Raw genomic sequence first — 22,500 nt, forward strand, 5'->3', positions numbered from 1 at the left:
AAAAAGTGGCAATTTGTCCTTTGGTTACACGTTTATAACAATACAATATTGACATAGACACACTCACACAAGATGCACACGAGTAACATAGTAGTCATCGAAAAAAAAACAGAAAAAAAACCCGGCATCAACAACAACACCATCATCATCATCATCATCATCATCATCATCATCATCATCATCATCATCATCATCATCATCATCATCATCATCATCATCACAACAACCTTCCTAATATTTTCGTTACAATCCTTCACTTTCACCATTCCCCTATAACACCGTTCACCATCTTCTCAAAATCCATTTTTTTATTATTTCCTGTAACAAGCTATGAGAGGGAAAGCCTGTGGTCCTCCTCTCTCTCTCTCTCTCTCTCTCTCTCTCTCTCTCTCTCTCTCTCTCTCTCTCTCTCTCTCTCTCTCCTTCCTCTCTCAGTCAGGTTACTCTGATAAAGAAACATTTTGATTAATCTAGTGTAGTGTAAATTTTTGGATGATTAACTCACTCAACCCTGACACCGACTATAGATAGAATGCGCTTGGCCAAGGAGTTCACAACATTGCCATCCGGAAGTATAACGGACCAACACACAAACTCTGTGTAACCATGAACTTTTATAGTCTGGTTAATACAGTTTAGTGAGAACAACTCACAAGCGCGGATGGCAAAAACAATAACAAAGGCCTGAGTGACGTCATCTGCATACTATCTATATCCGTAGCATACCCGGGGTTACTTTTACCCCATGCCTATTTATTACATTTTTCTGAGACAAATTATATGCGTAGCATCAAAGCTAATGTTATTAATTTTAAACATGTTTATGGTAGTTGAATAGAAATATCTAGTCACATGCTTATTTCTAATACATTTTTTCCAACTTTGAAAAGTAGAAAAAAAATCCAGGATTGAGAATTTACTCAATTTTTCTTTAAAGGGAGTCGTGTTGCTTTGCAACTTTTTTTTTCTATTTCCTCAGGTGTGTACAATCATATCTATGTTCGGACAAGAATTTGAAGATTGCTTATGGAATTCACCTGACACCAACGAGCAATTAATCGAAGACAGGGACGACGTTATGTCTTGGTCAGAAGTCAAATTAGCCATCCTGCCATCTTCACTACCTTTCCGGATAGCCTTCCAAACCATCTCTGGGAAAACTTCAGGGACGATTAGTCTTAAAGATGTTCAATATCGGTCTGGAGATTGTATCATAGGCACGTGATCACGTGATCACGGAATGCTCATATTTTTACGTTTTGTGTTTACTCTCTGAAGTGGTGACTGTTACAAAATCATAATAGATTCACATCTGCAATGACGTGTACGAATATGTAATGATTTCAGAATGCAGCGGATCAGAGAAAACAAGATATACAATGGCTGTATCCATGCATTGTTTTATTTTAACAGACTATTACGATAACTACCATGAATTAACGAGAAAATTCTCTTTATGTTAATATCATTTGAAAATCAAGGACAAAAATGAAGTTTCCAATACTTTATTATAAAGAAGCGGCGAGGTTCTTTACATAAAATATTTACGGGTCATAAGGGAGTCCCAGCATCATTTCTGGTAAATCATTTCACCCCCAATGAAATCGTTAAATTATCATGGTTCTTTTGAGGATGACACTGACTCATCTGTCCACGAAGCAGTGATAAGATGGTTGGGTCTCTCCGATCTGACGGAAAGAACTTTTCGATAGACTAGTGTCCTATCTAAGAGGTGGTAAGCAATTGCTTCTGTCTGTCTGATCCTCCAAAACAGGGATATACTCCGGCTCTACGTACCGTATTGGGGGTCCCCATAGCTCAGTTGGTAGAGCACTCGCTTCACACGCAAAGGGACCGAGATCAATCCCGGTCGCGGTCGATATTTTTTCTCTAACCCCGAGTGAATGGGTAACTGAGTCTGTAAGATTTGGTGGAAAGTACTGTGTGATAGACTAGCGTCCTATCCAAAGGATAGCAAGCAATTGCTATTGTCCGTTTCACGCTATTTGAAACCGGGATAAACTCCGGCTCGATGGACCGAAAAGCTCTGAAGGACTACTCCACGGGCCGTTTGGATATAAAAGTCTACTTAATAATAGGTACAACCCTAAAACGCACTGAAAATGAATGACTTATTAAAGAGGTGAGCTAATCTCTTGGTCAGATGTATATAGATAGTATGCAGTTGACGTCACTCAGGTCTTTGTTATTGTTTTTGCCATCCGCGTTTGTGAGTAATACTCACTGGACTGTATAGATAGTATGCAGATGACGTCACTCAGGCCTTTGTTATTGTTTTTGCCATCCGCGTTTGTGAGTTGTTCTCACTAAACTGTATTTACGAGACTATAAAAGTTCATGGTTACACAGAGTTTGTGTGTTGGTCCGTTATACTTCCGGATGGCAATGTTGTGAACTCCTTGGCCAAGCGCATTCTATCTATTAACCCGACTATAAACGTTCATGGATACACCAGTTTTGTGTGTTGGTCCGTTATACTTCCGGATGGCAATGTTATGAGCTTCTTCGCCAAGCGCATACTATCTATACATTGACTTGAATTTAAGTTCGATTTAACCAGAATACCTCAGTACTCTGAACAGACACGTATTAAAAAGAATTGGCAAGGGAACCCGCCTTTCAAATATCGATCGATTTAAATGACCCTCACCTTGGCAAACACTCTCAAACCTCCGGAGGTCCCAGGTTTGAGAGTTTTTGCCAAGATAGAGTCATTTTTTAAAAATACGTGTCTTTCCAGAGTAATGTAAATGTTGCTTTCCAGAGTACGGTTGTTAACTGGTATTCTCAATAATTTTAATTAAGTTTATGCACACTTTTGACAGGAAGATATGGAGATTTTAATCGATCAATAATATTATAGATAGTTCGAAGATGACGTCAATCAGGTCTTTGTTATTATTTTTTGCCATCCGCGTTTCTGAGTAATGCTCACTGAACTGTTCTAACCCGACTATAAAAGTTCATGGATACACACAGTTTTGTATGTTGGTCCGTTATACTTCCGAATGGCAATGTTATGAGCTTCTTAGCCAAGCGAATTCTATCAATAGAATCAAAGTTCCCCCAGCAATAATGTTATAGATAGTATGCAGATGACGTCACTCAGGCCTTTGTTATTGTTTTTGCCATCCGCGTTTGTGAGCTGTTCTCACTAAACTGTATTAACCAGACTATAAAAGTTCATGGTTACACAGAGTTTGTGTGTTGGTCCGTTATACTTCCGGATGGCAATGTTGTGAACTCCTTGGCCAAGCGCATTCTATCTATAGAAAAGCTCTTTGTCTCTGCAAAGCAGAGATGGGTTATGTTTTTGTTACTTACTTGGCACGATGCTACTTAATCTCATATACCAAGAAAAATGTGTTTTGCACCATATCAGTATTGCTAATTGAATGATATAATAATATATACAACACTATGCTTTGTAACATCAGCACCTACAATATTTATCATTATAAATTTGTGAGTTTTCTTTGTCACATGTATCTGTCTAAGTACGCAAAGAAAGAAAAAATGAAGTGAACATTTTTTTCTGTAAAAAGCAGTGTACAAAAATGGATATATCTAATAGCTTCAAAAATGTTTTTTAATAATTACGTAACGTTAGAAGGGAGGTAGGGAAGAGGAAGGTGAAGAATTTCATTTCTTATTTAAAAGTCTAAATGTGACCCTCCGTGTCAAAGCGGTATTATGTCGGGATCCACTCGGTTAGGGAAATTGAATTCTTTGCCACAAATATCTTCCAACTTGGGTTTAATTTCTGTACGTTATGCTGGAGTATAAATACTATTTATTGCTTTACAAAAACTACTAAGGTCCAATTTCTCATCATTCTATCTCTAAATTCACTTTTTGGGGTCGGAATAATTCCGACATAACACCGTTTTGAGACGAAGGGTCACAAATATGTGACAGGCACTTGCTGTCCATGGGAGCATATTAAACACTGCTTTTCCAAACTTTCAAGTGCATTGCCTAGAATTTTGCAGAGGAAAGTAAGAAAAACTTTTTATTCTCTATTGTCTTCTGGCACTTTTCTACTCACTTCATATCTTGTTGTTACCAACATAAGTGCCTGCTCCACTCACTTTTCTGAATTAAAAATTCACCCCATACACCGGAGCATACTCAATGTCTCAATCGTTTCTATGTTATATGTTTGTGATGAGAATATTGGCTATTAAGCTTAACTGCTGGTCAAAATTACTTCGCGATGGTGGTGAACGAATCGGCGATCTCAAGAAGTGGGTGAGAGAGGGATCTAGAAATGACTTTGGGTTTGAAACGAATATTTTTGTGTTCGTGGATAGCTCACACGGTAGAGCCACGCTCTCACCTCCCAGGCGGAGTTGTCGTACCAATAAGGTCGCAGGTTCAAACCCCACCACCGCCGCGAAAAATTTTTTTATTCTCTATTGTCTTCTGGCACTTTTCTACTCACTTCATATCTTGTTGTTACAAAATATTCATAACTTTAAACTAAATACAACCATAAGTTTTAATGAAAAATCGGGAATTGTAGCCTAATAAGCTAATAGATAGTTCGAAGATGACGTCACTCGGGTCTTTGTTATTGTTCTTTGCCATCCGAGTTTATGAGTAATGCTCACTGAACTGTATTAACCCGACTATAAACGTTCATGGATACACACAGTTTTGTGTGTTGATCCGTTATACTTCCGGATGGCAATGTTATGAGTTTCTTAGCCAAGCGCATACTATCTATAAGTTGTCAAAGAAAGAAGAAAAAGTACTTGTTTTGCCCTTTTACCACAGGTCATCTGTAATACTTTCTGGAGAGCCACACTTGAGCCTTGGCGAATTTTACGAAATAATTTAAGCTCTGCCATTTTTATGCTCTGTTTTATTTCATCTGATGCGCCTTTTATGTTTCATTTTAGTTTTATTAAGAACGGGGAGAAAAAAATATAGGGAATGAGATTAGCGGAAGACTAGCGTCCCTTGATTGAACGTCACCGGTGGAGAAGTTATTTGTAAACAAACCGACTACAAGCCAAGCGCTCCAAATACAAAATTTATTATTCATATTTCTGTACAAAAATGCATAACGTTGATTATGATATGCACTTTTGTACAGAATATGAATAATACATTTTTTATTTGGAGCGCTTGGCTTGTAGTTGATTTGTTTCCAAATAACTTCTCCCCCCGGTGACGTCCAATCAAGGGACGCTACTCTTCCGTTAATCTCATTCCCTTTTGGTCCAGTCATGAGAGATATCGTATCTCGATATAAGATGGGGTTCTTTGACAGGAATCTGCATATGACTGACTTTATTTATTTAAGTCACAACCAGGATCGAAAGTTTTTCCGGTGATCAAATGAACTGTCATGGTATTATTATTATTATTATTATTATTATTATTATTATTATATTATTATTATTATTATTATTTTATTATTATTATTATTATTATTATTATTATTATTATTATTTATTATTATTATCATTAAAGTTATTATTATTATTATTATTATTATTATTATTATTATTAATATTATTATCATTATTATTATTATTATTATTATTATTATTATTATTATTATTATTATTATTATTATTATTATTATTATATCATTATTATTATTATTATTATTATCATTAAAGTTATTATTATTATTATTATTATTATTACCATCATCACCATCATCACATCATCATCATTACCATCATCATCATCATCACCATCATCACATCATCATTATCATCACCAGATCATCATCATTATTATCATCAACATCATCATCATCATCGTTAACAATGTGGCAATTAGAAACATGTGTTCATTTCAGTCAAGTTCTTTCACAATCAAATTTGGCTTAGAGGTACATTGTGCACTGTGTAAAATATTCAACAATATTATGCTTTACACTGATTAAACACCTTTTATCACTGTGTGTATAGATTATGAATTTGATATACCGACATATTTTAACAATCCCTAACTTGTTCTAAACGTCTGAAATCTGAGATTTCTTTTAAACTGTCGATTGGCACTTTTGACAATTTGTGTCATCTTGAGCTTTCAAAATGTGGGGTTACAGTAACAAATAATGGAGTAGGCACTGGTGTAAGATAGAGATCTGAAATACTCTTCAACAGTCGTAACGTCACTTCCTTCCTAATGACGCATGTAACTTAGTAACACTGGCTCTAAACTATTGGAACAATGGTGGACGCCCGTATGAAATATTTCTCCGGCGATGGTGATTCATCTTAACAACGCCACTACCACATCATCTCATTCATCTGTCGTGTTTCATTCATCCTGTTTTATTGATAAAGGGGAAACCCGAAACGTTCATTTGATCTGTTTTTTTTAAATTAAATTGAAGCTTACATTCAACTTCACGTTATTATTTATTTCTTCTAGCTTCGAGCAGCAACTTTTACACTACCTTTAATGTAAGTGGAATCCGCATAAAATAGAAACTCTTAAAGTCACTTTCTGCTTAAAATCAACAATTCTTGCTGGTCCCAGATTTTCTGTTCTTTATCTAAGTATGTTCCGGTGATTATGGATAAAGTCAACTTTGCTTACAATCAACCAATCTTTCAGGTCCTGTGGTGTTGGCCTTATCGGGATTCCTATGTATGTAATTAATCATGTTAATACTCTTCAACAGTCGTAACGTCACTTCCTTCCTAATGACGCATGGTAACTTAGTAATACTGGCTCTAAATTATCGGAACAATGGCGGACGCTCGTATGTAATATTTCTCCTGCGAGCAAAAGGGTATCCAGAGGAAAAAATAAACACATACATTTGATCATGTTTTGACTTTTACACATTCTGATCACAAGGCATATGAGAAGTTCTAGCCAGCATGAAAAATAAAAAGTAATGATTTTCTTTGTTTAGAACCAAGATGGCCGGCGTTGCCGGGCGCGTGACATCAGACTATTGAATCGTATTAAAGATAACCGTCCATCCTCTTTTTAAGGAGTTAGGCCTTGAGCACGCATATTTGGTGTGTGGAATTTTCTATAAGCGGGCGGTTGGTCTGCTGGGGTCTTCTCTTTACTTAATCCTTATTCCGTTTCTCTGCGGCATTCTCTCCTTGTCCTGGAATGAGGTGTTTTGTTTTTGTTTTGTTTTTTTCCACCGGCCTCTCTGTGATGAAAATAAATGTCAGTGAGCGTTTTGTTTGGTGAGAGATGAAATAGACACTTAGATAACCACGCCTCTCGGACAGTCGTCATAATGTAAACAATGACAATGATTGGTATACAAAGCAAACTACACATGTTTTACAATCGACGGTATTGTCTATGTAATATATATACTGATCTACCGCTAGGTGAATAAAACCAACACAGAAATATATGTGTAAATTTAAACGTTGAAAATATGATCGAGAAATCGTTTGATAACTAGTCACCCATTTGGAGGTATGAAAACAATAACAATGATAAGAGAAAGGTCGAATTCATTCACTTAATTTTTTTATAAACAACCAACTATGTTTGTCCGAGCACGTGTGAAGGTGTGTCACGAATTCCATGTTTTAATTGGTCAAAAATCTAGTGGTTAATTGTCCCTTGCATCTAAATAATATCTATGAAATCATCAGCCAACTCGCCCTGTTCATGTTGATGTACACTCACTTCAGCATTTTATTGTTGTATAGATAGTTCGAAGATGACGTCACTTAGGTCTTTGTTATTGTTTTTTGCCATCCGCGTCTATGAGTAATGCTCACTGAACTGTATTAACCAGACAATTTTGTGTGTTGGTCCATTATACTTCCGGTTGGCTTCTTAGCCAAGCGCATACTATATATAAGGTAGAATTATAAGATGTATAGTATTCATATGAAACATATAAAGAAGATAATATACCTCATTTTAATGCTATACATACCAATCAAATTCTTTACAGTACCTATATATTTTGCAATATGTATTTTTAACCGAGTAAACCGGTGATACACTTGTTATTTCAATGTTTTCACGGATTCTTGTTTTATTTATTAATTTTGTGAGAGAGTATGTGAGTGTATGTGTGGTGTGAGTATGCGTGGGTGGAGTTTATGATAATGAGGTCAATGATGTTGTTGATGATGATGATGATGATGATGATTATGATGATGATGATGATGATGATGATGATGATGATGATGATGATGTGATGATGATAATGTGACGATGATGATGATGATGATGATTATGGCGATGATGATGCTGATGGTGGTGGTGATGATGATGATGATGATGATGATGATGATGATGATGATGATGATGATGATGATGATGATGATGATGATAATGATGATGATGATGTACAAAAATGCATAGCATAATCAACGTTATGCATTTTTGTACAGAAATATGAATAATAAATTTTGCATTTGGAGCCCTTGGCTTGATGTTGGTTTGTTTACAAATAACTTCTCCACCGGTGACGTCCAACCAAGGGACGCTACTCTTCCGCTAATCTCATTCCCTATTGATGTTGGCGGTCTCCCTACATATTTGTTGCCATGAAGGAAATATTCTGTCATTGCAGTTTGGGCCGGGATGTTATCTTCTAGACGTAAGATGTGACCAAATAGCCTCCATCGCTGTTCCTTTGTTATTGTACTCAGGCGTTGGACCCTGGTTCTTTCATAGAGATCAGTATTTGTACTTGCCTCTGGCCAATAGATCCTGATTACGCGACGCAATAATTATTTGCGGTTGTATGAATCGAGACTTTCTAACTTCTTTTTGTGAGGCCCCAGGTTCCACAATTATATTTGAATATCGGAATAATCAATAAATTCCTTTTATTCATCCCCTATGGGAAATGGATCTTTATTGACGTGTACATATATGCAGGTCTGACATCCGAACGCAATTATGAGAATAGTTTAACATTTTTTTGAGATTTCCATTCTATCAATGGAGCACGTAACAAATTGAGTATTGAGACCTGCAAATGAGTGCACATCGCTCTTCATGGTTTATTCATAAGATAAACTGTAATAATCGAAGCGTCAGCCGCAAGGCAGAGCCGCAAAGAGAACCAGAACGAGGTTGGTTGCTGAAAGTCAGACATCCCGACTGGGATTAAAACTGGATACTTTGTGGATACAAAGCAAAAGCCATACCGCCTTATCATACAGTGCCCAAGTGCTAAATTATCCAATTATAGTGTTGTATGTAAACAGTATCTTATTTCTAAAGAGAAAACACGATAAAATTTGTCACTGTGATAAAGAGAAACAATCAATCACCTTTTCATTGCTAGTTTGCAGATGAAATGCAGCGCACATTACATATAAAATCGCGTCTCAAGTTCAATTTTTAAAACACTGAACAAACTCGACGCACTGTGTAGCACTCATAATTTCCTTGGTTGCAAATAATGACATCACAATTTTGTTATTTTATTATTCCGTGTATTTTTCAACCATCAAGACGTGGGTATTAGAGCTCTGATACCTCACGACTTTACATTAAAAACTTGATACTTTCTCTACTGTTTGGAGTCGAACCTGCCATTGCAAGATGTACAGCTCCAAGTACGCCAACATCTCAGGAAACGCAGTTTCGGAGCATTACTATTGTAAGGGCGAGGCAAAAGCAACGGACTCAAAAACAGAAGAAACCGTAAGCAAATCAGCACCACTTACGATTTTTGACATGCCTGAATTTGTCGTTGATGCTTATTTGGATGCCATTAATGGAGGTTCTTCTGAGGACGCAGGATTCCGCAGTCTAAGTGATAAGTACGGAGCAGAAGGAAATTTTAATTGCAATCACGGCAAACCAGATGGTTGTGGTTGTCCAGACACGAAGCCAAACCCTTGTGGATGCGGGTGCCCTCCAGAGAAAAAGAAAGATTACGACGGCGCCTGCGGGCCCTTGTACCCTCAGACTCCTGATTGTGATGGTGGGAGTTGCTGTACATCAAAGTCAAAGGCTTCTCCATATGAGAAGGGAGCTACACCATTCGAAGAAGAGAGGAAAAAATGCGGTTGCAACGACCCAAATCCTTATACTGCTGGGGAAAACGCTTTCATCGAGCCTCTCAAAGTTCCAAGATGTGGTTGTGATTGCCAGCCGTACGAAGAAGGTGCATTCCCCTTCAAGAACGAATACAAACCACCGAAGGTCAATACAGGGAAACCGTTGAAGAAGGATTGCAGTGAAACGTTACCCGACATTTCGAAACGTTATCCCGTTGAATGCAGCAACGAAGATCCATACACAGAGGGCGAAAGCTGTGCTGTTTGCATCAAGGACGATCTTTAGAAAAATTCGAGAAACCATGACGACCATCGATGACGAGCAGTTAAATAAAACCGTTACGACTAAAATCCAATGACATTTCAAAGACGATCGGCTCCATGTCAAAAATTCAGTTGTGATCTGACAATAATCCTATCTTTATACCGGCAACTACCACAATATCAAGGGTAAGTTATTTATTGTTTAATTTAGTTCAAACTGCCAACTTAATCAATTTGCGAACATTTATGTCTCGTCACGTAATTTTCTCAGCTTACGTCTGTTTCTCCTTTTTAGGGGAGGCCTTCCGAAAGCTCTTACATCCCCAGTATTTCCCGTTTTTTATAATGTTCTAGTAGGGGGTTTGGGAGGGGGGAAATTTTTTTTTAAAGTCTCCCCCCCCCCCCAAACCCCCTACTAAAACATTATAAACAAAGTTTCCCCCCTCCCAAATTCCCTACTAGATAGAACAAGAATACTGGGATGTATGAGCTTTCGGAAAGCCTCCCCTTTTCAGTGCTTAAAATGTAAAACGAGACATGACGCCTATTAGTTGACATTAACAATTTTCCGACAAAACGGCTAGACTACGGTGAGAATGTGAGTAAAGAGTAAAGAGCCTGGGAGACCTTCCATAAGCTACTACATTCCAAGTAGGCTATTCTTGTTCTAGTAGGGGGTTTGGGAGGGGGGAGACTTAAAAAAAAAGTTTTCCCCCCTCCCAAACCCCCTACTAGAACAAGAATACTTGGGATGTAGTCGCTTATGGAAGGTCTCCCTAGAGCCTTTCCCATGGACGCAACTTTGCGCCGCTCAGAACAGGATTCGAACCCAGAACCTTCCAATCAGGAGTGACAAGACCACATAGGCGCTTGCACATTTCTGGCACGCTTGCATTTGTGAGCTTTTCTCCTTATCCTGCTGCACAAATTCGGAAGGCCTTCCTCGTGCAGTGTATAGTGAAGCTACATCGAGGAACTGCTGTTGAACTAAGGAAGTCCTTCCTTATCCATCCATCCATCTATCTATCTATCTATCTATCTATCTATCTATCTATCTATCTATCTATCTATCTATCTATCTATCTATCTATCTATCTATCTATCTATCTATATATCTATCTATCTATCTATATCTATCTATCTCTATCTATCTATCTATCTATCTATCTCATAATCTAAAATATGTTTGGGAGGCCTCCCAAAAGCTCCTACATGTTCTAAGGGGGTATGAGTTTGGGAGGGGGGGGGGGAACCTTTTTTAAAAATAAAGTTTCCCTCCTCCCAAAACCGCTAGTAAAACATTATTTTAAAAAGAATACTGGGGTTGTATATTTCGGAAGGCCTCCCAAGTTTTATTTTGTGGCAATTTAACCCCAGAGGAAGATCTAGATAGATAGATAGATAGATAGATAGAGAGATAGATAGATAGATAGAGAGAGAGAGAGAGAGAGAGAGAGAGAGAGAGAGAGAGAGAAACAATTGATACTGTATAGAAAGAAATCACCTTATCCTAGTTTGGACGTGCATGTGTAGGGGAGAGGGGGAAGGGTTGCGTGTGTGTGCGTAATACGACGGGAATGCATAACAATAGGACGAGTGAAATGTGGAAAGAAAGAATATTTTCTAATTTGATGATTTATTATCAAGATATCGAAAACAAAGAAAAAATATTATCCTTTTTATTTAAAAAAAAAATTTTTTTTTTTTTTTGGGGCGGGGGGGGGGGGGGGGTTGTAACACCCAAATGAACAATGTACACATCCGATGACGTCTGGGATGATCCAAATTTTAAAAATGTACACATCTGATGAGGTTTGGGATGACCCAAATAAACAATGTACACATCTGATGACGTCTGGGATGACCCAGAATAAACAAAGTAGGCGCTAGTTTGAATGATTATTTATCAATTAACTATTGCACACTAGCGTGTGTGCGTGCGTGTGTGCGTGCGTGCGTGGTTGGACGGATGTATGTATGTATTCACAATATCAATTTAAGTCAAATCACAAGACAGGGGAGACCTTCCATAAGCAACTACATTCTTGTTCTAGTAGGGGGTTTGGGAGGGGGGAAACTTTTTTTTAAGTCTGCCCCCTCTCAAACCCCCTACTAGAACAAGAATACTTGACTGTCTTGAGGGTATCGATGGTTCAGTCTGTAGAGCACTCGCTCCACACTCAAATGGACCAAAATCAATCCGGGGTGAAATCAAGATTTTCTCTGCCGTCCCCCTCTCACCTGTTCACTAGCAGCGATTGGGTAGATGGGCCCGTTACGTTAGATTTGACAGCCGAAAGTACTTTGCGATAGACTAGCGTCCTATCCAAAGAATTTCAGGCAATTGTTATTATCCGCTTCACGCTATAGAAACACCGGGAGGGGGAGACATTCCATAAGCTTCTACATCCCAAGTATTCTTGTTCTCGTAGGGGGTTTGGGAGGGGGGGGGGAACTTTTTTTTTAAAGTCTCCCCCTACAAAACCCCGTACCTACACTAGAACTTCTAGTAGTAGTTTCCCCCCTCCCAAACCCCCTACTTGAACAAGAATACTTGGGGATGTAGTAGCTTATGGAAGGTCTCCCCCAGGAGGCTTTCCGAAAGCTCCTACATCCCCAGTATTCTTTTTTTTTTTATGTTTTAGTAGGGGGTTTGGGAAGGGGAATTATTTTTTTTAAAAGTTTCCCCCCCCCCTCCCAAACCCCCTACTAGACCATTATATATATTTAAAAAAAGAATATGTAGGCGCTTTCGGAAGGCCTCCCGAAACACCAACGCAATGGGCCTAATCGCTCTAATGGGCAGGATTTATTAACAAAAAAAAATTACAATTTAATCTGACTCAATCTTATTGGTTGATCTGATGCTGGTTCCATCATGCAGAGTGGTATATGTAATAACTTTCTGTACCCAATTGACTATTTATATATCTTTTTATCTATCAATGGAGAAAAGAGAAAATGTATATTGTGGCAACCTTTCGAAAGCTCCTAGCGCTCGCATTTCTTTCAGTTTGTATTTTCACCGTGGATCTTTTGTCATGTGTTTATTTATTCAATTTGTCATCATTTTAAAAACTCTAGAACAAACCTTGATACATTTGTGAAAGTTTAAAAATCCCTTATTTGAACCATTGTTTTGATTCTCAACCGCCATTTTGATTTGTGAAGTATTGAAAGGTAGTGCAAAACAGTCCTAGGTTTGTTTTTTTTTCTATTAGGGTTAGCTCGAGGATTGGAGGACTTTTTCTATGTGGGTATAAGTCAGAATAAAGGTGATAGGGTGTTTGTTTTTCCTATTAGGGTTATTTAGAGGTACTAGGTTTTATTTTTTCTTAGTTTTTTTAGGTATATTGGATTCAATAGTCTGATGTCACGCGCCCGGCAACGGCGGCCATCTTGGTTCTAAACAAAGAAAATCATTACTTTTTATTCTTCATGCTGGCTAGAACTTTTCATTCCCTTTTCATATGCCTTGTGATCAGAATGTGGAAAAGTCAATACATGATCAAATTGATGAGGTTTTTTACCTCTGGATACGCGTTTAAGCTCGCCGGGGAAATATTTCATACGGCGTCAGCCATTGTTCCGATAGTTTAGAGCCAGTGTTACTAAGTTACCATACGTCATTAGGAAGGAAGTGACAGTACGACTGTTGAAGACTATTGTATACATAAGGGAGACCTTCCATAAGCTACTACATCCCAAGTATTCTTCTTCTAGAAGGGGGGGGGGGGGTTGGGAGGGGGGGGGGAGACTTAAAAAAAAGTCCCCCCCCCCTCTCCCAAACCCCCTCTAGAACATCGGAAGAAGATTTGGGATGTAGTAGTTTATGGAAGGTCTCCCATACATAATATTATGAGTGCTAGTTTAAAAAGTGGCCTGCTGGGAGAATATATGGATCATTGTGAAGCTAATTGTGTATGGTGAATCATTGGAAATGCGCTTTGTGATTTGTTTTTATGCGACCTGCTTTGGGAAAGAATGAAACATTGTGGACAAAGTTAGGTGAATCCGCAATATTGCGTTATGTGAATTTTGATATCAAGTTTATTAATGGAGATTGTAGAGGCAAACAAAAAAAATGATCATGGATGTATTTTTTTCCTAAGATTGCCTCTTAAAAAAAGAATTAGATTTTAAAACACGTGTATCGTATTTCCGGGAATCGACTAATCTCAGCGGGGTTCACAAGGCTGTAGATAGTATGCAGATGACGTCACTCAGGCCTTTGTTATTGTTTTTGCCATCCGCGTTTGTGAGTTGTTCTCACTAAGCTGTATTAACCAGACTATAAAAGTTCATGATTACACAGAGTTTGTGTGTTGGTCCGTTATACTTCCGGATGGCAATGTTGTGAACTCCTTGGCCAAGCGCATTCTATCTATAGATAGTATGCGCTTGGCTAAGAAGCTCATAACATTGCCATCCGGAAGTATAATGGACCAACACACAAAACTGTATCCATGAACGTTTATAGTCGGGTTAATACAGTTCAGTGAGCATTACTCATAAACGCGGATGGCAAAAAAAAACAATAACAAAGACCTGAGTGACGTCATCTTCGAACTATCTATACACTTTCCCACAAAGGCCATTTCATGACGTCTCGGTTGTCTTTTGTATTCAAATGGTTACAATATCCATTACCTTAAACCATAAAAAATTTGAGCTTTTATATAGCGCAATATCCACTTAACGTGCTCAAAGCGCTTTACAAGGGGTCCCTGGTCAACAGCAACATTTAACATGTAGGACGAGACATGACGCCTGTTAGACGATATTACAATTTTTCGGACAAAGACAACGCTGTTAACGGCCAGGTACTCATTTTACACCTGAGTACGGTGAAAGAATGTGAGTAAAGAGTCTTTTTCAAGGACTCAACTATGCTTCGAGCGCGAGGCTCGAACCCAGGACCTTCCTATCCGAAAGCGAGTGTCATACCACTAGACCACATGACGCACCATAGTAAAGTACACCAGAGAAGAGTGGGGATTTGTTGACAAAGGGAAAATCCGAAACACATCATCTGTCTTCGTAAATTGAATTGAAGCTTCTATTGCATTTTATTATATTATTCATTGAGATTTGAGGTTTAAGATTTAGAGTCCGAAAGGGTAATCGGGTCTTATGTTAAAAACCTATGCAGAGAAAACTGATTTTTTTAGGTTGTACTTTTCTCTGTTTTTTGGCTATCAATTTCGCATTCACTCTTTCATGCTTATACTTTCGTTATGAGTTTGTTGTTTTTCTGTTTTGTTTTTGTTTGTACGTGCCTTTGTGTACATGTGTGGGGATCTATGTTTGTGTTTGTGTTTGGTGTGATGCTGGTCGCATTTTTCTTTTCGATTTTACAAATGCTCTTCCACGCATTCTTGTTATTGTGCCGATTTTAAATTAGGTAAATAATGAAGCAACATGTTAACATATATTTTATTTTGCATTTCAGAAGCTTCCATCATTGAAAATACACGGGAACCAGAAGTTTATCATCGAAAGACACAGATGTGAACTATATCATAATAATAAAGAAATGTCAGAAAATTTGACAGTTTTCAGTTCTTTAATTAAAAATAAAATACTAAGTGCCAATTTGCGTTGATGCTAATTGTGATGATAGTCAAAAAGGAGGGTTGTAGGAGGAGGAAGGAAATGAAAATTTGATGATGATGATGATGATGATGATGATGATGATGATGATGATGATGATGATGATGATGATGATGATGATGAACAATATGTTTAAATCCTGTAATCTTGGCCATCCAAATTCCATAGTCCTGGGTTCGTTACCAACTGTTGCACATCTCAGGTATTCTAGGAATTACTTTTCACTGGTATCCATATCTCATTTGGCCAGGGTTTAGACTCGATTCGTGTCTATCTTTTATAGTCCCGAGTTAGCTCACCACCAATCTCTACCAATTGCTGGGTGTCCACCTTTAACAATTCTAGGTTCACTCTCCACTGGTGCCCACCTCCCATAGTCTCTGGTTCACTCCTATCTGGTGCCACCTCACATAGTCTCCAGTTCAATCCCCACTGGTGCCCTGCTCCCATAGTCTCTTGGTTCACTCTCCTCTGGTGCCCACCTCCAATGTAATCTGGTTGACTCCCCACTGCAGCCCACCTCCCATAGTTTCTGGTTCAATTCCCTCCAGTGCTTTCATCCCATAGTCTCTGGCTCAATCTCCTTTGGTGCCCACCTCCCAGACCCTCTTGTTTACTCCCTACTGGTGCCCACCTCCCATAGCCTTGGGTTCAATTCCCACCGATGCTTTCACCCTATAGTCTCTGGTTCAATTCCAATGGGTTCCTAACTCTCATGGTCTCTGCTTCAAACCCCCATCAGTGGTTTCATCCCATAGTATCTAATTCAATCCCTTTTGGTGCCCACTTCCCATAGTCTCTAGTTCACTTCTCACGAGTGCCCACCTCGCATAGTTCTGGGTTCACTCCCCCAATGATACCCACCTCACACAGTTCTGGGTTCAATCCCCACTGCTGCCCACCTCCCATAGTCTCTGGATAACTCTCCACTGGTTTCCACGCCCCATAGTCTCTAGTTCACTTCTCACGAGTGCCCACCTCGCATAGTTCTGGGTTCACTCCCCCAATGATACCCACCTCACACAGTTCTGGGTTCAATCCCCACTGCTGCCCACCTCCCATAGTCTCTGGATTACTCTCCACTGGTTTCCACGCCCCATAGTCTCTAGTTCACTCCCCACTGGCGCCCACCTCCCATAATTTCTTGTTCACTCCCAACTGGTGCCAACCTCCCATAGTTTTATGTTTACTCCCAATTGGTTCCCAGCTCCGATAGCCTCTTGTTCAATCACCAATGGTGCTCACCTCCAAGGGTATCTGGTTCAATCCCAACTGGAGCCCATCTCCAATGGTCCCCGGTTTAATCTCAATCGGGGTACACCTCATAGCCTCTTGTTCAATCCCCACAGGTGCCCTGCTCCTATAGTCTCTGGTTCAAATTCCCACTGGTGCCCACCTCCCATAATCTTTGGTTCAATCTCCACTGTTTCCCATTTCCCACAGTCTCTGGTTCACTCCCCACTGATCTCCACCTTCCATATTATCTGGTTCACTTCCCACTTTGCCCACCTCCCACAGTCTCTGGTTCACTCCCCATTGGTGCCCACCTCCGATAGTCTCTGGTTCACTCACCACTGCTGCCCATCTATGGCCTCTGGTTTAATCCACACTTGTGCACACCCCCATTGTCTCTAGTTCACTCCCACTTGTGCTCACCTTCCATATGATCTGGTTCACTCCCCACTGACACCCACCTCCCATAGCCTCTGGTTTAATCACCAATGATGCCTACCTCCTAGAATATCTGGTTCACTCCCCACTGGTGCCCACCGCCCATGGTCTCCGGTATGCTCTCAATTGGTGCCCATCTCCCATGGTTCTGGGTCCACTCCCCACCGGATCCCACCATCCATTATCTCTGGTTTAATTCCCACTGATGCCCATTTCCAATAGTCAATCCCCACTGGTGCCCGCCTCCAATAGTCTCTGGTTTACCCCGCCCGCCCCTTCAGTGGATCTCGGTAGATTTCGGTATTCAGCAGTACCCGTTTTAAATGACGGGACGAACTTGGTTGCTGTTTTTATTAATGTAGCTTATGATGTTTTTCTTTTGTTTTTGTTGTTTACTTTTTTCTGAACGGTGTGAATAAATTGGATTTTATGCTGAATGTGACGCCGAGAAGCCAAGTTGGTTGCGCCTATTGTGATTTTTAAATTGTTAGCCTGGATAATTTTGCAGATTTGGTTGGGATTTTTGTTGTTGTATTTTCGGTCTCTCTTGGTCGTTTATTGCCAGTCCATCATTTCTATAGTGGCTGATTTATGTGCGTGTGCGTTGTAGCTGTGAAAGCAATATGCAGTCCGACAAGATCACATTTCTCATCGCCGTCCAATGAACACATTACAACGTCGAAATCATTTTGTTTTGTCCATGGTGTGTTGTTGTCATAAGTATCATCACCCAATACATCATTTTCATCGTAATCCTCATCCATCTTCATCATCATTATCATCATCATCATCATCATCATCATCATCATCAACATCATCATCATCAATTTCATCATCATCATCATCATCATCCGTTTCTTCTTCTTCTCTGTCACCACCACCACCATCATCATCATCATCATCATCATCATCATCATCATCATCATCATCATCATCATCATTATGATCATCATCATCATCATCCGTTTCTTCTTCTTCCCTTTCATCATCATCATCATCATCATCATCATCATCATCATCATCATCATCATCATTATCATCATCATCATCATCATCATCCTCGTCGTCGTCGTCGTCGTCATCATCATCTTCTCTTTCACCATAATGAGCCTCTTCATCATCACCATCAATAACATCACTATCATCAGTCTCATTCTCCTCCTCTTCCTCCTCCTCATCATCATCATCGTCGTCATCAGCTTCTTCTTCTTCTTCTTCTTCTTCTTCTTCTTCTTCTTCTTCTTCTTCTTCTTCTTCTTCTTCTTCTTTTTCTTCTTCTTCTTCTTCTTCAACATCATCATCATATCATCATCATCCTCATCATCATCACAATCGTCATCATTATCATCATTAACAATCATATACCTATTTTAGTACCCAAAATAATAACAAATAAATACAGACTTTTTTCGATTTCTTTATTTGACCTATATTCAACATCTAGCACACATATTTTTATACTTTTTGCACGACACGTTTGTAAACCAGAGACTTTACAAGGTTTCTGCCGCACTCTGGTTAAGACGCATATTCAAAATTTGGCCAGAGAACTCGTCCTCCAAATATCGATATGTACAAATGGCCCTCGTCTTGGCAAAATCTCTGAAATTTCGGTCTCCGGTTTGAGAGATTTAGCCAAGACTAGGGTTACTTGGTACTTGGTACTTAGTATCGATATTTGAAGGACGAGTTTTCTGGGCAATGTTGTTTATACGTGTCTTTCCAGGGTTGGGCAGTTAACTTGTTAGACCAGATTTATGTATGGATGGACCAGGGCGAATACAATTTTTATTCAACATGTTCAAAGCTTTATTCTACGATTATATATTGACTAAGAAATGATAGGGTTTTCCAGTGGGAGGAGTGGGATAATAATATACGCTCTTGTTTTTTGGAATTCCGGACGCGTTTCTCACACTCTGCACGAGCTTGCGAGTACACATTGGGAACAAAGTTCGAATTCCAGAACGTAAGAGTGTAAGAAATCTTTTATTCTACCCCTCAATCGATTCCGACTTCAGCATCTCTAAGTCAAAGACATTTTCAAAAATATTTAAACGATACTTCTTTTTTCAAAAATCTAATTTTAGTAAAATTTAACGTTTGATAATTTGACGTTACAAATTATTTTTGTAAATTTGATATCTTTACGCGTTACTTACTATTTAGGGAGAGCGGTGGAATAATAGAATATAAAGCACAGAGTTCATCCAAACATAATTCGTTTTTAGACGATAGGTCACACATACCGACGGGAAGTCGCAACTAAGTAGTGGTGCATTTTCCATTCACGTTAAACTTGTTAGTGTCAATTGCAGTCTTGAACTTCGTGATAGTCATATTGACAGTTTTCCCAAAATCTACTATTTCAGCCCAATAGAGTGTGCAATAAGACGGGCATAGTTTTGATATAGTCATTTTCATAATGGTGTTATCATTGCCACGGAAACTGTATGTCTCAGCGTTCTGCGAAAACAAAGGAGAAAACATACAAACCTGATTAGAATAGGAATCCAAAAAATTACGATATTTGGTATTTGCATTAAGATAAGGTAAGGAAGATTACTCGCGTGCGAGAGAGGGAAAGGATAGATAGATAGATAGATAGATAGATAGATAGATAGATAGATAGATAGATAGATAGATAGATAGATAGATAGATAGATAGATAGATAGATAGATAGATAGATAGGGAGATAGAGAGCACAGAAGGGAGCGATAAGGCAGATAGGTAGAGACCGAGAGAGTGAGAAAAGTGAGACAAAGAGAGAGAGAGAGAGAGAGAGAGAGAGAGAGAGAGAGAGAATGAGAGAGAGAAAGAAAAAAAGAGATATTATTATCATTATTATTATTATTATTATTATTATTATTATTATTATTATTATTATTATTATTATTATTATTATTATTATTATTATCATTATCATTATCATTATCTTTATTATTATTATTATTATTATTATTATTATTATTATTATTATTGAGAGAGAGAGAGAGAGAGAGAGAGAGAGAGAGAGAGAGAATAAGCATTTCCAATCTCTCTCTCTCTCTCTCTATATATATATATATATATATATATATATATATATATATGTGGTGTGTGTGTGTGTGTGTGTGTGTGTGTGTGCGTGTGTGTGTGTGTCTCTAACTTCGCATTCATTATTTAATAATTTTGGTACTTTTGTATGTGGGGGAAATGGAGGGGGGGGGGGGGGGTTGAGGTAACTTTGGACAATGAACAATAACAATTAGTCTATGATAATACAAACATTTATCCTATCCCGTTTCCACGCCCGTTTCTTATATTGATATTGACGACGGCATTATTCACTTTAGATTCTTTGGAATCGACGTGCACTTATTTTCAGGTCTCCGGAAGCGAGGACGAGAGACGCATGCGCAAAACCATAATGACGTTCTCTCTCTAATAACGTCTCCGCCGGTGACGTCCAATCAAGGGACGCTACTCTTCCGCTAATATCATTCCCTATAAAAAGACTTTCATGTTTGACAGAATAGATGCTAGAGAACAGAATAATTTTGAACTTGTCCAAAGTTATCCTGTCAGCTAAAATCTTTATAAGACAAAGATCTGAAAAGGTGTGAATGAAACAGTGCCAGGCAAAGGGAGGGGAAAAAATACAAAAATGAAAACATCCGTCCTGGCAGTGGAGGAAGGGGCTACTATTCCTGGATGCTTGTTTTATTGTATTTGTCTCTCCGTTTTGTCTGGCACTGCACTGTTTCATAACACTTGTGCAGCTATGAGGTCTTGTGGTATGACTCTCGCCTTCGATTCGGAAGGTCCTGGGTTCGAGACCCGTCCGAGCGGCGCATAATTGAGTCTTTGGAAAATATTCTTTACTTATATTCTTCTCACCGTGCTCAGGTGTAAAATGAGTACTTGGCCGTTAACTGCGTTGTCGGTGTCGCAAAAATTGTAATTTCGCCTAACAAGCGACATATCTTGACCTACATGTTAAGTGTTGCTGTTGGCTATGGGCTCCATGTAAAGCGCTTTGAGCACGTTTAGTGGATATTGCACTATATAAATACTCTAGATTTTTTGATTTTTTTTTTTTGGGGGGGGGGGGGCTTAAAAATATATTTTTTAGCAATTTAGGCCTCCTGTTTCAGGCAGACATGTTTGTATTATATCACGATCGACCACAGATATAAGGCTATAAGGTTACCTGCAGTGTAATTGGGTTTGGTATTTTTGTTGCAGTTGTTGGAAGACACTTCTGGAAATATTTATACTTATTGGCATCCATAGGATAACAGCCCTTCGATGAGATGAGATTAACTTTAGATCCGTTCTTTTGGTGGTATACTGACCCTCCAAATCGCTCTATAACAAGCTTCCCATTGGCGTAGTCCATGGTAATTTTTCCTAAATCATTTTTATCTGAATTATACATTACGTCCCCTGAGAAAGTAGACGGCATGCATCTCGAGGCGGTGGTGGCAAGGACAGCGGTGGGCACAAGAAGAGCCAAGATAAAAGGAAGCTGCATTTTCAATTGTTAAAACCTCTTCTGAAAATGGTAGAAAAAAAAAACAAAACAATGAACAATATATCTAATATAAGTTATGTAATCTATCGTTTTAAAACGTAATTATGTGGGAGAAAATGAAGTGTGTAGAAAAGTGCCTGTGTTAATGTTGCTGCTCGAAGCTCGAAGAAATAAATAACGTGAAGTTGAATGTAAACTTCAATTTAATTACAAAAACAGATCAAATGAACGTTTCGGGTTTCCCCTTTATCAACAAATCAGGATGAATGAAACACCACAGATAAATGAGATGATGTGGTAGTGGCGTAGTTAAGATGAATAATTAATGATTATTCATCTTAACTACGACACTACCACATCATCTCATTCATCTGTGGTGTTTCATTCATCCTGTTTTGTTGATAATAAATAGGCATGGGGTAAAAGTAACCCCG

General features: G+C 38.7%; 3 protein-coding genes across 4 annotated transcripts in view; 2 read left to right on the top strand and 1 right to left on the bottom strand.

Annotated features, from left to right (window-relative positions):
• The window catches only part of LOC144968968 (uncharacterized), an 87,295-nt gene extending 83,144 nt beyond the window's left edge, over positions 1–4,151 (top strand). For both annotated transcript variants that reach the window (XM_078907872.1, XM_078907871.1), the window contains exon 24: positions 980–4,151. In XM_078907872.1, the coding sequence (XP_078763998.1) occupies positions 980–1,225 (246 nt within the window). In that variant the 3' untranslated portion in view covers positions 1,226–4,151. The remainder of the gene's footprint in view (positions 1–979) is intronic.
• A 5,220-nt stretch (positions 4,152–9,371) lies between these two features.
• Positions 9,372–15,814, top strand: LOC144968963 (uncharacterized). The gene is made up of 2 exons (XM_078907869.1): positions 9,372–10,451; positions 15,718–15,814. Exon 1 carries the CDS (start codon positions 9,541–9,543, stop codon positions 10,285–10,287), a length of 747 nt encoding a protein of 248 aa, XP_078763995.1. The 5' UTR covers positions 9,372–9,540; the 3' UTR covers positions 10,288–10,451; positions 15,718–15,814.
• A 3,136-nt stretch (positions 15,815–18,950) lies between these two features.
• LOC144968964 (uncharacterized) overlaps positions 18,951–22,500 on the bottom strand; it is a 4,179-nt gene continuing 629 nt past the window's right edge. Inside the window, exons 2-3 of the mRNA XM_078907870.1 lie at positions 21,743–22,087; positions 18,951–20,015 (exon numbers count right to left, since the gene is read on the bottom strand). Coding sequence (XP_078763996.1) covers positions 19,815–20,015; positions 21,743–22,066 — 525 coding nt within the window. The 5' untranslated portion in view covers positions 22,067–22,087 and the 3' untranslated portion in view covers positions 18,951–19,814. The remainder of the gene's footprint in view (positions 20,016–21,742; positions 22,088–22,500) is intronic.

The sequence above is a fragment of the Berghia stephanieae genome, chromosome 3 (genome assembly GCF_034508935.2).
Source record: "Berghia stephanieae isolate SIO BIC M18660-M18661 chromosome 3, UCSD_Bste_1.3, whole genome shotgun sequence".
Taxonomy (NCBI): domain Eukaryota; kingdom Metazoa; phylum Mollusca; class Gastropoda; order Nudibranchia; family Aeolidiidae; genus Berghia; species Berghia stephanieae.